General features: G+C 43.4%; 1 protein-coding gene across 2 annotated transcripts in view; it reads left to right on the forward strand.

Annotated features, from left to right (window-relative positions):
- Positions 1 to 13,047: 13,047 nt before the first annotated feature.
- The window catches only part of LOC137666559 (calcium-activated potassium channel subunit beta-2), a 154,115-nt gene continuing 153,220 nt past the window's right edge, over positions 13,048 to 13,942 (forward strand). For both annotated transcript variants that reach the window (XM_068406649.1, XM_068406650.1), the window contains exon 1: positions 13,048 to 13,135. In XM_068406649.1, coding sequence (XP_068262750.1) covers positions 13,098 to 13,135 — 38 coding nt within the window. In that variant the 5' untranslated portion in view covers positions 13,048 to 13,097. The remainder of the gene's footprint in view (positions 13,136 to 13,942) is intronic.

Consider the following 13,942-nt stretch of genomic DNA (forward strand, 5'->3'; position numbering starts at 1 on the left):
AGCATAGCAGATTTTAGGAAAGCAGCAGAAGAAGAGGTAAGCTATGAATACAAAACCTGCAATTTTGCAAAGGAAACTAGGAAGAATGTGTAAATCCCAGAGTGACCCTCGATACCAAAGTCCTTACCAGAGTTCAGAATTTTGCAAAATTGGGCCTTTCTAATTGCTTTAAATTACAAAATGGAACGGACTATCTTTTCTTACCTTCTAATCCTTTGGAAATAAATAATTGCCAAAATAACTACATTTTTTTCATAAGGTGGAGGCGTAACAACATTTTCCAAAATCTACTTTTGTTCTTTTACTAGTTTCTTGGGGGGCGGCGGGAATTGTTGCCATCTGAAAGGCTTTGATCTTTCCAGCTTTCCCTTTTTTGGAATTAATGATATGTTTCTCTTTACTTGGGAGACACTTACAAAAGAGGAAAGAAAATACTGTTCAAGACGCATAAGCTTTTGTATCCTTCAATAACTTCAAGTCTACAAGATCCATAATCTGATCAATGCCCATGTGTGAACCTGCCCTGTTTGGGCAGGATCTTTCTTTCACAATTGATCTGGACAGCCCCAGGACTGGACTCAGCAGAGCCCTCTAGAACCTGCTCTAACCTCAGTATCAAAAATGCCAGCAACCAACCTTGCCAAGGGCAGCAAAACACACCCACCTCCAAGAGCTTGACGGCCCTGCTTAAATACAGCTCAAATACAAGGCAGGAGTGGGTAGGGGAGAATCCTGACTTAAGGAATACGGTCAGACTTGTTTCAAAGTGTAAATTTGAATCTAATTTCAAATCTTTATTTGTGCATTGTGTTAGTAGCAGGAAGGCTCCCTGCAACCATGGAGCTAAGATAGCTGACTAAATAGGTGCACATAGGTACAAAAGTATCCATCCAACAGGATGGTCTTCTGACTTCAATGGCAAATGAAAGGCTCACTGAGAGTCTAAGTGAGGCTTCACACTCACAGGGCATAGGGACACTGGTGAGCAACCAAAGCCCTCTCTTCTCTCTTTTAGGTACAAACTCCTCCGTACCTCAGGATTTTTGCATTGCACTGTTATTTACCAGTCAGGCTGGGGTAGCTGAGGGGGGTATGTACCTTTCTCTTGCCTTAATAATTAATATGCAAGCCCCTCCTGCCTCCAATGGAGAAAATGTCCACCAGCATGCCAACTGAGCCTTTGACCAGTTTATCACCAAACAAGCGAGGCAGAAAACTGTCAGAAATGATCAGAAGTTAGGAGTAATGTTTTGAGAATATAAAGTTTTCTCATCTGGTTGCTGATCAAGGACATTAAAGCAAATGAAATTTCCCAAGGGTTGGTTCACCCTCATATGATGGGGAAGCTCCTGTCTGGTAGTAGCTGTGACCTCTGCACACCAGATCTTCATGTGGCAGTAAGCGCAGAAAGACCACATCAGTGTACTGAGGTATGCATCTACCTGAGGTATCGTAGGGTACTCGGGGGAATATACTTTGTTGGCAATTTACAGCATCACCACACAAGTGTTGATGCAGCATTTCACCCTAAATGGCCCGTTCACAGAAGACAAACCAAAGAAGTGCCACCTTTTTGGCGAAGTGTTTTACAATACAATGCGAGTTCAACAGATGGGAAATTTTAACTGCCTGTAACAATGTTCAGGGCTGCTCTGACACACAAACAAATGTCGTATTTTACACATCTCCTAACTGCGAGGGCAGCAACTTACAGAACGCGCCTGCAGCTTCTGCAGACAGCACCATGACTTGGAGCAAGATGTATTTACAGCACCTAAGGGAGAGAGAAAGATCCAGTGGCTGGAGCCCGTATTTTATAACTCTTAACACAGCAAAGGTATGAATCATGGCCCAGGGACCCTGAACTCATACAGCCAGTGATCCCAAGGGGTTTTGATGCTTGACAAGCAGCAACACACAGCTGAGCCTGGGCTCCACTGGCCACAATGTGAAACAGCCTCTTGAGAGAAACCCTGATCCGAAGTAGTGGTTTATGTGACTTTATCCAAGTACAAAACCACCACATCTACATATTATAGATAAATATATAAACTAAGGTGAACCAAGTTTTTTTCTGGTGCATTTCTCATGGAAACATTAACAATGTGACATCAACATAACAGAATTCCTAGGTGCTACAGGAACGGGTCATACACGCACCTGGAACAAGAGAAAGGCACAGGAGAGGCTTCAGGCTGTAGTGGGTGGTGGCCATTAATGACCATAAGTCTGAAATTCCAAGAGGTGGCTACTTTTGTGTGGCACATATTATCTGTACTGTCCATCCTTGGGTCTGCTTCCCATCTTGTCTGAGCTCTGTTTCTGTCAAAGAGGCTGGCAGCCCACCACTGACAAATATGTCACTGGGACCGCCATGGACACAGACTCCTTGCAGCAAGGGAAGCACCTTGCAGGATTAAGCCCTTGTCTGGCTATTTTACAGTTTGTCTGCACTGATAACCTTCAGTGACTTGAGGTTCTCAGACGTGCACATGCAGTAATATTTGTTCATTTATTGTTATATTTATTTGGCAATACACGGCAAGAATATGACTATTATCAGTGAATAATACTTCAATAAAATGGCTCTCTACTAAAGCAATTACTCTGGAAACAGATAGTGTACTGTGTATAATGACAAGAAAATATCTACCTATTGTTGAAATAACCTTTCTAAAAAGAACATTGCAGGCCCAGGTGTCCTCTACAGATGTTAAAGGAAAGTCCTCATCATCATCGCCCCAAAGAAATAAGTGCACTGAGAGAATTACTATTTTGGAGAAGTGCCCACGTCTCTGACGTACCATACGGTAGCTATGTATTCTCGATGCGTTAGTTGTGTTAAAATGTTTACAGCATTTGCATGAGCTACACGGAAACCTCTCAGTGCCATTTTCAGTCCCACAAAAGGACAATTCTGGAAGTTATCCAACATAAGCCATTGAAACTGCCATTCCTCAGTGACCAAGGCTGCAGAAACTCAGAGCAAAAACTGTGTTAATGTGCCCTGTTCACATTAGCTCTGTGGCTTCCCTCCATGCCTTACCTCTCACATACATGCATTGCACAGATATTCTAGTCCACAGGTTTTACATAGCAAGCACTTCCTTGGAGCAAATGTGCAGAGTCAGTGAGAACAAGGCAGCAGGTTCACAGGAAACTATACCTCAAAACCAAATGCCAAATGACGGAAGATGCAATGGTTCAGCAAAGTGAAATCGAAAGTGGAACCCCAAATCTCTAAACATTCAGAATAGCAACACTGCATGGTAGAAAAACACAAAGGGAGTGTCACATTCAAGGGAGAGGTTAGAAACAATCAGCTTTGAGCTAATAAGAAGTTAGGAGACAGATAACACTAAAGAAAAAAAAACAGGAAGAAGCTACCAAAAAAAATCCCTTGCAGAAGGTGTGACTAGCCCTTGGTATGCTGCCGTTCTTCAGTTCCCAAGACGGGGTGCCAACAGAAGGCACACTCAATGAAAGTGCCATTGGCAAGGGCCACCAGGAGGCTGGCAGCAGAGCCCAGCAGAGAAATGAACTCCTGGCAACAGGTCTAAAGACAAGAACATTTCTGTGTGAGTAAAGGATGCAAACTGAGGTCACGCTGAGCATAGAGCCCCAAGGCGAAACATACGTGGATTTTTCAAGGGATTAATGGGCCTCTTATTTCCTTTCCAAACTGTTAAACTGGCAGCAGCCAGTTTCCCAGTTGCATCTATGCTGAGAAACCTAAAGGAATTGGGCAATAACACACAGTTATTTCAAAGGGATTTAGGTCAGGTCTGGTCAGGTTTCTCTATGCTAGTAGCCAGAAAAGAACCTTAAACCCTGTCCTGTTTGACTGGGCAGGTAAATATCAAGTTTGTTTGTTTGTTCTCATATTGGAGCTGGTGTTGTGTCTCATGTTTTCCCATAGTTTATTCATTCACAACACATACAGCTTAGGTTACAGGATTCAGTTTCCTCCCTATTAAAATGCAGCCCTTCTAGGGTGGAAATTGCAAGGAGAGATCTTTTCACAACAACACTGATCAAAAGTTTGCTAGGCCAGGTGTGAAAGTTACCTGGGTAGGCATTGTCCAAGCCAGTGCTGCATAAAAAAGGTGAGTACAAGCCATCAGGATACTGGGTTTACTTTTCACCTCAGCAGCACTACCCACACGAGCTCATTACCAGAGCTCACACTCTGGTCTGGTGTTGCTGTAATTTAGGTTAACAGACATCATCCACCATTGCTTCCCTCCCGCTCTTACACTGCCGGTGCTTCCTTCCCATGTTACCAAATAGAATGAAAATACTGTGAACGGACGACAGCACAGCAGAAATTCCCAGGACATCCGGGCGCTGCCCATGAGAAGGGCTGAGACATTTTGCCTCAGGCCAAGGTACGATGAATAGACAGATAAGGTTAGAAGGGAATCAGCGAGGACCCTAGTTCAGTTATCCACATTTGGGTGTAAAATCCCAAGGTGAGTCTGTATCATCACAGGGAATTTTAGTGAAGTACTGACTGGGTTTGGAAATATGCTTTCCCCTTTCATTTCCAGTGTGCACACCTGTAATCCAACAGTGTGTGTGTTTTTTATCCAGAGGAAATGAGATTGCATCTTATGCCCACTAAACATTGCTCACAACCTCCCAGGGAATTTGGCTGCATAAAGAATCATCCAGTATCTTGGAATAGCCTCTGGGTCAGGGTCACTTCTTTAATCTCAGCTATTCTAAATATTATTTCCATGAGACAGATTGTTCCTTTTTTGCATCTATTACCTGGAAGTGTTTGCTTGGCTGCCTTTGCTGGTCTTATAGAAATAAACTGTATTTTTAGAGTTCTGGTTCTGATTCCTTCTGTTACTAGAGATACTCAGGAAATGTAAAAGAACCATGTTAAATTATAGGATTTTTAGGTAGATCGCGTTTAAACTCCCAAGGATGTATGGCCACCAAAGCCTACAGAGAATTGTTCTGACAGCAAATTCTCCTGTTAGGATTTTGCAACTTACTGTAAATCTACATTTGACTACCCTCAGCTATCTGTTTACATTTATTTTAGCAGATTAAAGATTTCTTTATTATGAAATTCATATTCTTACTGTAGGATGCTTAAGACTGATCAAATCTTCCTTAAATTCATAAAGGTAAACGGATAGATCTGCCCTGCAGGTAAGGTCTTCCAAGGTGTTGGTGTTTTCATCGCTCTTCTCTTCCAAATTTTCAACATGCTTTTGGAGCTACTGTCAGTAGGACTTGACACCAATGGCACTGAGATACGGGCTTGCCAGTACTACTACAGAGGTAATACCACCTACTCTATCCTGTGCAGCATTCCCACCTGTATTCAGCATCACATCAGCCCTTTCCACTTTTCACCTCCATGTTTTTAATACTGCTGTCTCAGCTAGACTCCCCTTTTGACAAATCATAAAACAGGGAGAAGCTTCAACGAACAGCAAGAACAGTTATTAACATGCAAAAGACATTCATGAGGATACAGATCAAATAAAATTTAGTGGAAGAAGGAAGTAAATTAGAAATGACATTAACAGATGTTTATGAAATATAAATGGAAAAGAGACTGTAAAGGTTTACTGTGTCTCACAGTATATAAACAAGAGGTGCACCAATGAAATTAAATGGCAACAATCAGAAGGGATGATAGGAAATCTTGTTTCCCAGAACACATAATTAATTTGCGATGCATTTGCCATGAATTACTATGAGGCCAAATTAGCAGGACTCTGCTCAGCTGTTCCTATCAATAAGAGTATTCAGATACTTTTAACTGTGAATAAAATGCAGGAAGAACAATAAACTTCAAGAAATCGGTAAGTGCTGAAAAACCCAACTTCTATCAAGAAACGTGTATTATCCCCTGAAAGTACCTGACACAAGCACGATCTTTTGTTGGAAGCAAGAAAGTGAATTTGATGCTGTATTTATAAGGGTGATCTGTATGTCTCTACACATCTAACTTGGGATTTTCTGTCAACCCCACAAAAGTATCCATTTTTCCTCAAGAGTGCAGTTATACCCCCAGTTCAGTTGTTTTCAAGTTTATGTTTGCTTTCCCTTCACAGGAAAATCTGTTAGCGAAAAGATAATAAAGTGGAAAATCTTTTTTTTTCCTCCCATATTATTCTTTCAAAGTCTTTTTTAGTATAATCTTTTCCACATTGCTGGCCACACTATTAACGTATTTTTTTGTTTCCCAAGTGTATTTACTATAATCTAGAAAGTCCACAAAAAGCTTCAGCACCAATACAGCTGCTTTTGAGCGAACTGTTCTGAGTAATGTCAGGAGGGTGCTGGTGGCAAGCACAGAATTGGGCTTGCACCTTGCTAAACCCTTACCGAGGATGAACCGACACCAGTTTGTGCCCATTTCTTACTATGGAAGGAGCCTGGTGCCCATGAGGGCCATCGCTGGGCGGCCGGGCCTGTCCCGTCACACAGCAGGGCCAGCCTGGCAGCGGTGGCCATGTTCACCTCAGCGGGGATTTCGGGGTGATGGGGCTCAGCCACCATCCCGCGGGCCTGAGCGAGGGGAACCAGGGTCAGCCGCAGCCTGGGATGGTCGGGCAGGGCCGCGGTGACGGGAGGTGACACTAAAACAAAGGAATTCGCCTTCGCGACCCTCAGCGAGCCCGGGCTCGGACAGGCGGCGGGGGCCGCTCATCGCCATGGCGGCGGCGCCATCTCGCGGCAGCCGCTTCGCCGGCGCGCGGGAACCGCCGCCTTGGGCCCGCCACGGCCGTGGGCTCACCACCGCCACGGCCCTGGGCCCACCACCGCCCTCCCTACGTGCCCCGGCGGCCCCCGGAGCGGCGGGGCCGGGGCCCCACCGAAGTCGGCTTTTCCCAGCATGAGCTGGAGTGCCGTAACAGTGCACCGACAGAAGCCAGCCCAAAGGAGGGTTTCTAGCACCCAGGAAACTCCAAACTTCTCGAAGGAAGCAACGCTCACGGGGAAAATGTTTTTCTGGGCTCGCAGAGATGTTTTGGGAAGCACTGTGTGAGCTGGGCCGTGCGTGTTGACCCCCTCTGGGCCGTGACCATCCCTTTCAGCACACTTCAGAGATCCCAGACTGTGGGGAAGCTCCACTGGGTACGGGGGAAGCGAGTGTACCGTGCCAAGGCAGCCAAAATCAGCCCGTATGATGGCGGCTTTGATCAATTATAAACAAACTACCTATGCCTGGGTGGAGAAACGCCTTCTCACGTCTCCACCTGAGGAATCCCCACTTGCTCATCTGAGATCGAGTCTCACTCCCATGACTCGGTGCTGCTGTAAACAGCTGCCCTGAGAAGGCTGTGAAATGGCCGCCTTGGACAACACAGTCCCTGGCAGATGAATTTTTCAAATAGATTATCTCAGGAAGATCAATAGTACAGTCAAACATCACAAAACTATAGCGTGCATGGGATTTTCTTGAAGAAAATGTGCAGTGGAGGGTGTTCTTAGTCTCTCTTTTAAAAAAGGATTTTCAAAAAAAGATAAAAGAAGAAGGAAAAAAAGAGACCAGAAAGGAGAACAACGTAAAGAGGCCTTAATATTCTACTGAATAGGAGGGAAAATTTCAACCCCTCCCTTCACTGACTCACTTTTCACCCTCATCACATTATTGCACATAATTAACTTTACTATTGCCTGCTGACTTGAGCCCTGTAGCTACCTGGGAGTCCCAAGGGACAGGTGAGATCCATTGTTCCCAATCCTGTCTGCAAAGCAAAGGACAGTATATTCCGCCTCTTTAAAAGGAACTGCACCAATGCCCTCCACCATTTTCTGCACCATTAGGATTCCTGTGCAACAGTTACAACACAGCTATATGGACTTGACTCATTGTGGAAAAAATACTGTTGACTGCAATGAATTTACAATTGAGCCCCCTCTAATACAGATTGATTCCTTTGTTTCTATTTTCCTCTTTTGCTTCCCAAGAGTAAATTTTCCTGTTTCAAAATATTACAGAGTAGCCTCCAGGCTTTTTATGGTTACTAGTATTTTACGTCATTCTTTAATCTTCTGTAAATCACTTTGCAACGTCTTTTCTAAAATGCCCTTTTCCAGTTCCTGTCTGCTTTCCCAGGGATCCTGCTGCTATTATGAGAACAAATTTCATTTACATTGATCTCTGTTTCCAAACAAAGCTGCATACAATCAGCTCCACTGTTCTATGAAGTTCATTAGTACTTTATTGCAATGGACATCACCTCACTTCACATGTATTTATGCTATATAAAACAGTGTATGTTCATGTATACACTGTCTGTGGCCCAAGCCCATAGAGTGCATTCAGAGCTGAAAGATTAACAGGCAAATTTTGAGGGCATAAATCCAGAAATTAGACTTGAAAAGTGCCTCCTCAGCTGTCACGTAACCTGTAGCCTTAACTCTGGAGAAACCTGAGTTTGTAACACTGAAGTCTGTAGCGTTGGACCACAGTACTGAAGTGTGTAACGCTGTGCGAGGCATCTACTCTCTCTTCAAGTTAGCAGGTTCGATCTGACAGTCACAGACTTGTTCACTGATGGCTCTGAGCAAATTACTTAAGGCCAAAATTGTGCAAATCCTTGGCTCCACCCTGTTGGGCTCTTTTGAAGATCTGCCCATTGAGGGTGAACTGCCTTGTGCTAAGAAATGGAAATCCTGCCTCCATGTCTGCACTCCTCCGTGCACCACCAGGAACAGTGATAGTGAGACTTAGCCATAAAACACCACCATTGTGGAAATGCCTTCCAGTGCTCATTCAAAGAGGAAAATACTTTAATGCTTTCAGCCACAGCACAGGAACCGAGGTAGCCATCGACCTGTGGTCTGCAAGCCACTAATGCTCCATGAAGGCAAGGATGGGGGTCACAGAGTCATATTAAACAGCCAAGCCTAATTTTCAGATGCAAACCTGTGTTTCAATTAAAAGACAAAGATGCAATTAGAGGGTCTGCCAATAGGAAGCATGAACAGTAGAACAAAGAATTTGTCTGGGCTTGGTCAACTTTTATTAAAAGCTGATTTCGAAAGGAAAAGTGTCAATACTGCACAGATGAATGGAGGTGGCACAATGGCATTATAGTTACCAGGAGAGCAGTGAGACAAAGGCCATCACAAACCTCCTTCAAAGAGAAAGATCTATTGAGTTAAAAAATTCTTTTATGCAAAATATTAGAAGTGACACATCAACTGGAACACTAACTCTGAAAAATATACAATAGTGGCCCATCTTATATTTGACCTCCTGGATAGATTAGATCGACTAAAATTATTTTCCCCTTCTCTAGCTTGTGAGATGCTCTAATTCAAGGATAAACACATACAGATGGAAGAAAAACATGTTGACATGTCAGCACAGAGCTTCTTCCAGATGAACAAAAAAAGAGAAAACAAATCTTATTTAAAGCTTCACAGAGAAATCTGTTTCCTACTGTAACAGCTCCCTGGTGTGCAAAGGGCCACACAGTGAATAAGTTGATCACAAAACATGTCAGTGAGGCAAGCACAGCAAATCAGTAATGACCTTGTCTTGACGAATTAAAGCCTGACTGGAGCACTGCTGGCCTAAAGCTGTCCTTAGCTCCACTGAACTAAGGCCACTAAGGCCAACAGCCATAAAAATACACCTATATTGCCGGTGCACTAGCAGCACATGCAGACTGAAGAGCAGGGCCTTTCAGTGCTCTTATCCTGCTGAACACCCTCCCAGCTGCGCCCAGCTTTCCACCATGGCTCCTGCTGTTTAGGCACAATGTAGAATAGCCAGCTGGAGCAGTGTCTGGGTGCTCTACAACTACACTACTGAGTCAGCCTCCAGCTAGAAATCCTTCTAGTTCTCCTTGGTGTTAAATTGCAATGATGGCATCTTCCTGCAGCAATGGAGTAACCAGTTCTCTTTTGGCTTGTTGGCAATGTGTCCTTCCACCCGCAGTTGCTGCACTGCTCTCTTAAGCAATGAAGTCTCACACCCCCCCACTATCAGGGCGTTTCTGGGACAGGAAATCCATTACCTTGACAGTCAGCTCTCTGCAGGGCCTAGCTCTTTCTCCCTATGATTTGAGATGTTGTGGAGTTAGGCTCCACAACAGGCTGTTCAGGCTGTTTTCAGTGAAAGATGTCTTCTTGCCTCTCGTAGACTAGGTACAAATACTCAAGAACAGTTAAACTTCCATTTCTGTCAATTTTCAGCACCTTTTAATCCCCAAACCTTCCAGGTTAAACCAATCTAGCACAGTTAGACAATCTTACAATCCAATGAGATAGTCAGGCTCCCATACGTAATATCCTGAACCACCCATTCCTACCACTTGCTTTGTGCCAGCACTGTTGCTGTCAACCTTCTTGGAGACCTGGTTTAGGGAGTTAAAGGGGCAGAAAACAGTTCACTTCCTATATGTAGAGTTACTTTGCTGCCCACTTAACTCCCTGAACAAGCTCACTGTGTGTGCAGGCATGCAGAAATGCAAAAGAGGGTAAGTACAGGATACGATGTAATTATATAATTAATTGTATTAATTACAACAGCTAAATATATATTATGCTCAAGTATTAACAAAATTAATGTACAGAATAATACAGAGAGGGGAGAACAGGGCAATTTCACTATTTTTGGTAGTAACTAACCTCTGGATTGACTGTAAACCATGTCCTTACTTGCATGTACAGCAGATTTTGGTAATCCTGATAAAGTTACCTATGTTGCTGGCAATTCTACACTAATGATGAGGAAGAAAATATTCTGCTCCAAGCTACATAAAGGCCCTTTGCAAACCAGTAGCTTCAATATAATTGTGCTGGAATGACTCCACTGATTTTCCTTTGTAGGATGACCAGCTCTGTGAACAGTGAGAAAGTACAAAGCCAAACAAATCCATAGCTGGCAATTACTCCAAACACCTGTACCAACCAGGCTCATTAAAAGTAATTGGAAGGCATGTAAATGATGTTCTACCGTTAACCTGGCTCAATTATTCAGAGTTGGTGTGTCAAGCTTTTCACCAGACACAAAGGCAGCATTGCTGGATGCTTTTTCTGAGACAAAATGATAAATGGGAAGAAAACCAAGCTGCCATGTAACTCCACGTTGTGCTAGACCAAAAGGAGCACTCGTAAAGAAATAAACCAAAAAGACTCTTAAAAAAAAAAAAAAAAGGAGTTGTTCCTGTGTTCTTTGTAAAGGTCTGGTTTTAAACATGAGGACTTCAGTGGTTTAACTCAATTGTCATGTCCCTCTGAAACCAGTTCTCACCCTTTGTACAGTGTTTTAGTACCTCGGTCGTAAAACCTTGGCCAGATTCTGCTCTAGGGTTGGCAGTGGGCCCCGCTGCATTGGAGGGGAGACATGTATCTAACTTTGCCTTTTGTCTGGGGGGCTACTTCTGCCCAGTGAGCAGTTCTCAACTTAAAGGAAATGGGTAAATCAGGGCTGGGGACACTTCTGCCTCTCCTGGGCTTGCGTCCCAAGGCCATCACTTACTGAATGACCGTTGTTTGGCAGTCGGGATGGAAAGGCTTTCTGGTTTGCTACTATCTGAGAGGAGCACACATAGGAAAGCTCCTTCAGAAAACAAGACTTGGAGGAGATGCTGACTGCAATTTTCAAGGAGCACCAAGGATACAGGCACGCCTGCTCCATTGGGTCCAAGGGGATTTGGGGACCAAATGCCTTCAGGTCTCTGAATATCTCAGGTGGGAACTAGAACACTCCTTTCTCCCATGAGCTGAATTATCATCTTTATACATGATCTGTGTGTCTCCTTATATAACTTTTAAAAAGTCCATCAGCATGTCACCTCAGCATGTGGAGATGGAAAGCTGCAATAGCAAGATGTCACAGGGAGGGCTAATGTTGGGGGAATAATATTACCTTTAATAGGACCACTGTCAGCCTTAACTGCCTGCAGCAATTCTTTCACACCTCTGCTACTGGATACAGCGTTTTCTGGCTGTGGGCTGAAGGCAGATTTCTTTTACCCTGGTGAGTGGAACGACCTTAATTTCTGTCAGCCTCCCTGAAGTAGTTCCAGATGTAGTCTGAGCCAAGGAGAGAATCTGATCTGAACTATTTGAAAACAAATGAGTTTACCACACCCTGGGAATTTTCAAACATGACACATCCATCAGTTTTCCTTTCTGACTAACATTTGGCAAAATGTAACTGTCAAAACTTTTTAATTCAAACCAAATTGTTCGTTATTTGTTCCAGGCCACATATTAAATGTCAGTGACAAAAGTTTCCATACAGCCTTTGTGGGCACACACACATAGCTACCCTATGACCTACACCGAGGAACAGCCTTGGAGCTCAGAGAAGCTTAAATCCACCGATGCAAGGGTGTGAAAGCACAGCTGGGCCCAGCAGCTTCTGCTGCTGCAGTAAATCCCACTTTGCCCCTCTGCACATCCCTCTAGTCTGAAAGTCTTTAGAGGTGAAATAATGAGCTCTCCTTCTCAATGCAGTTCTTTTTTGGCACTAAAAATCCCTCTGAGGCAAGGACAGTTTGTCATATTTTCCCTGCCTGCCCATCAAGCTCTTAAAAAATCAAATTATTAATCATCTAAACATTCACCTCCACTGCACTAAGGCTTTCTGGCCAGAAAGGCCCATAGGTGGTTATTCCAAATATGACTCTGCTTCTATTGAAGACTTTTGAATTAAAAAAAATCTGAAGTATGGAGAAATGCACCTTGTGATAATTACTGCCTAACACTAGACTTTTAAAGCAGCCAGCTGAGCTTCTGGTTTATATTTCGCTAATTTGCTTACTTCGTCCAAAAAAAAAAAAAACCAACCACAAACCCCATACTCATCATGTAGCTTATCTGAGGTCTACACATACAGCAAAGCATTGCTTGCAAGGAGGAAGAGAAGTTTGCAGCAAAATTGTTTTGTAACAGATGTATCAATGGAAAAAGTTAGTAACTGGGAGTGTTCTCTCTTTCCGTGTCTCACAGTTGCTATTAGTGCTGGTCTTTAGGGTGTAGCTTTCCTCTTGGGCTTCTGTGTTTGTTTTACGTATTGCTTTCCTCTTCCTTTCGGTCAGGAGCCTTTTTATGATCAGGCAAGATAATACTGAGCAGCAGCACCGGATCTGCAGGACAAAATGAGCCTTTGCTTTAAATATCCAAGAGACAAATGGAGGTAAGTAAAAACAAATGGATTAAGCTGTTTGGGCTGGGGAATTGCTGTCAGTTCGTTAGTCGGAAGTTTCTAACAACTAGTATGTTGGATTTGTTTTGGGTTTTTTTTCCCCGTATTTGACTGCAATGTTAAGAATTTAACTAAAGTCCGGCATGGAAATATACTGAAGTTGTAATTGCGTTCAGGCCCTTGGTAGGGATTACAGAGTTGGTTAGGACAGAAATCCTTTAAGCAGGGCTTCCTAGGCCTTCATGGCAGACCTTAAACACATTTTCCCTCCTCCTTTTTCCTCATCTTGCAAAGCGTCTCTGTATTTCTGAATCACTGTTGCACACCATGCCTAATCAGAGAGTTTATCCTGCTCCTGTTATCTTCCTGTATTTCATATATATTACAGAGGTTGTATTTGCTCAGCTGTATTGAATCCTATTATAAAAACAGGGTGCAGAGGGTAGTTTCTGGATGCACAATGAATCTCTGTAACTAATACAATATAGCACCTGCTCTGCTGGAAGTCTCTATGTGAAGCCAGAGTTGACAGGGTAAGTGATCCCACTTCATAATCCTATAATGTTGATACAATTTGGTGCTACTGGCATAAAAGAGATACTCAGAGCTAAGCTGGACTTTGAGATAAATTGAGTATGGCGTCAGTACAGGATTTGATGACATGCAGATCTTTTACTCATAGGGTGTCATATCTGGCAGTTAGGTGGATGAAAATAGTCGTTTATTGTGTTGTGCAAAGGAGGCGAATATTTCAGTTTAGAGAAGAAAGAGGTGCATGTCCAAACAAGACTCTACATG

The sequence above is a fragment of the Nyctibius grandis genome, chromosome 8 (genome assembly GCF_013368605.1).
Source record: "Nyctibius grandis isolate bNycGra1 chromosome 8, bNycGra1.pri, whole genome shotgun sequence".
In the NCBI taxonomy this organism is placed as follows: Eukaryota; Metazoa; Chordata; class Aves; order Nyctibiiformes; family Nyctibiidae; genus Nyctibius; species Nyctibius grandis.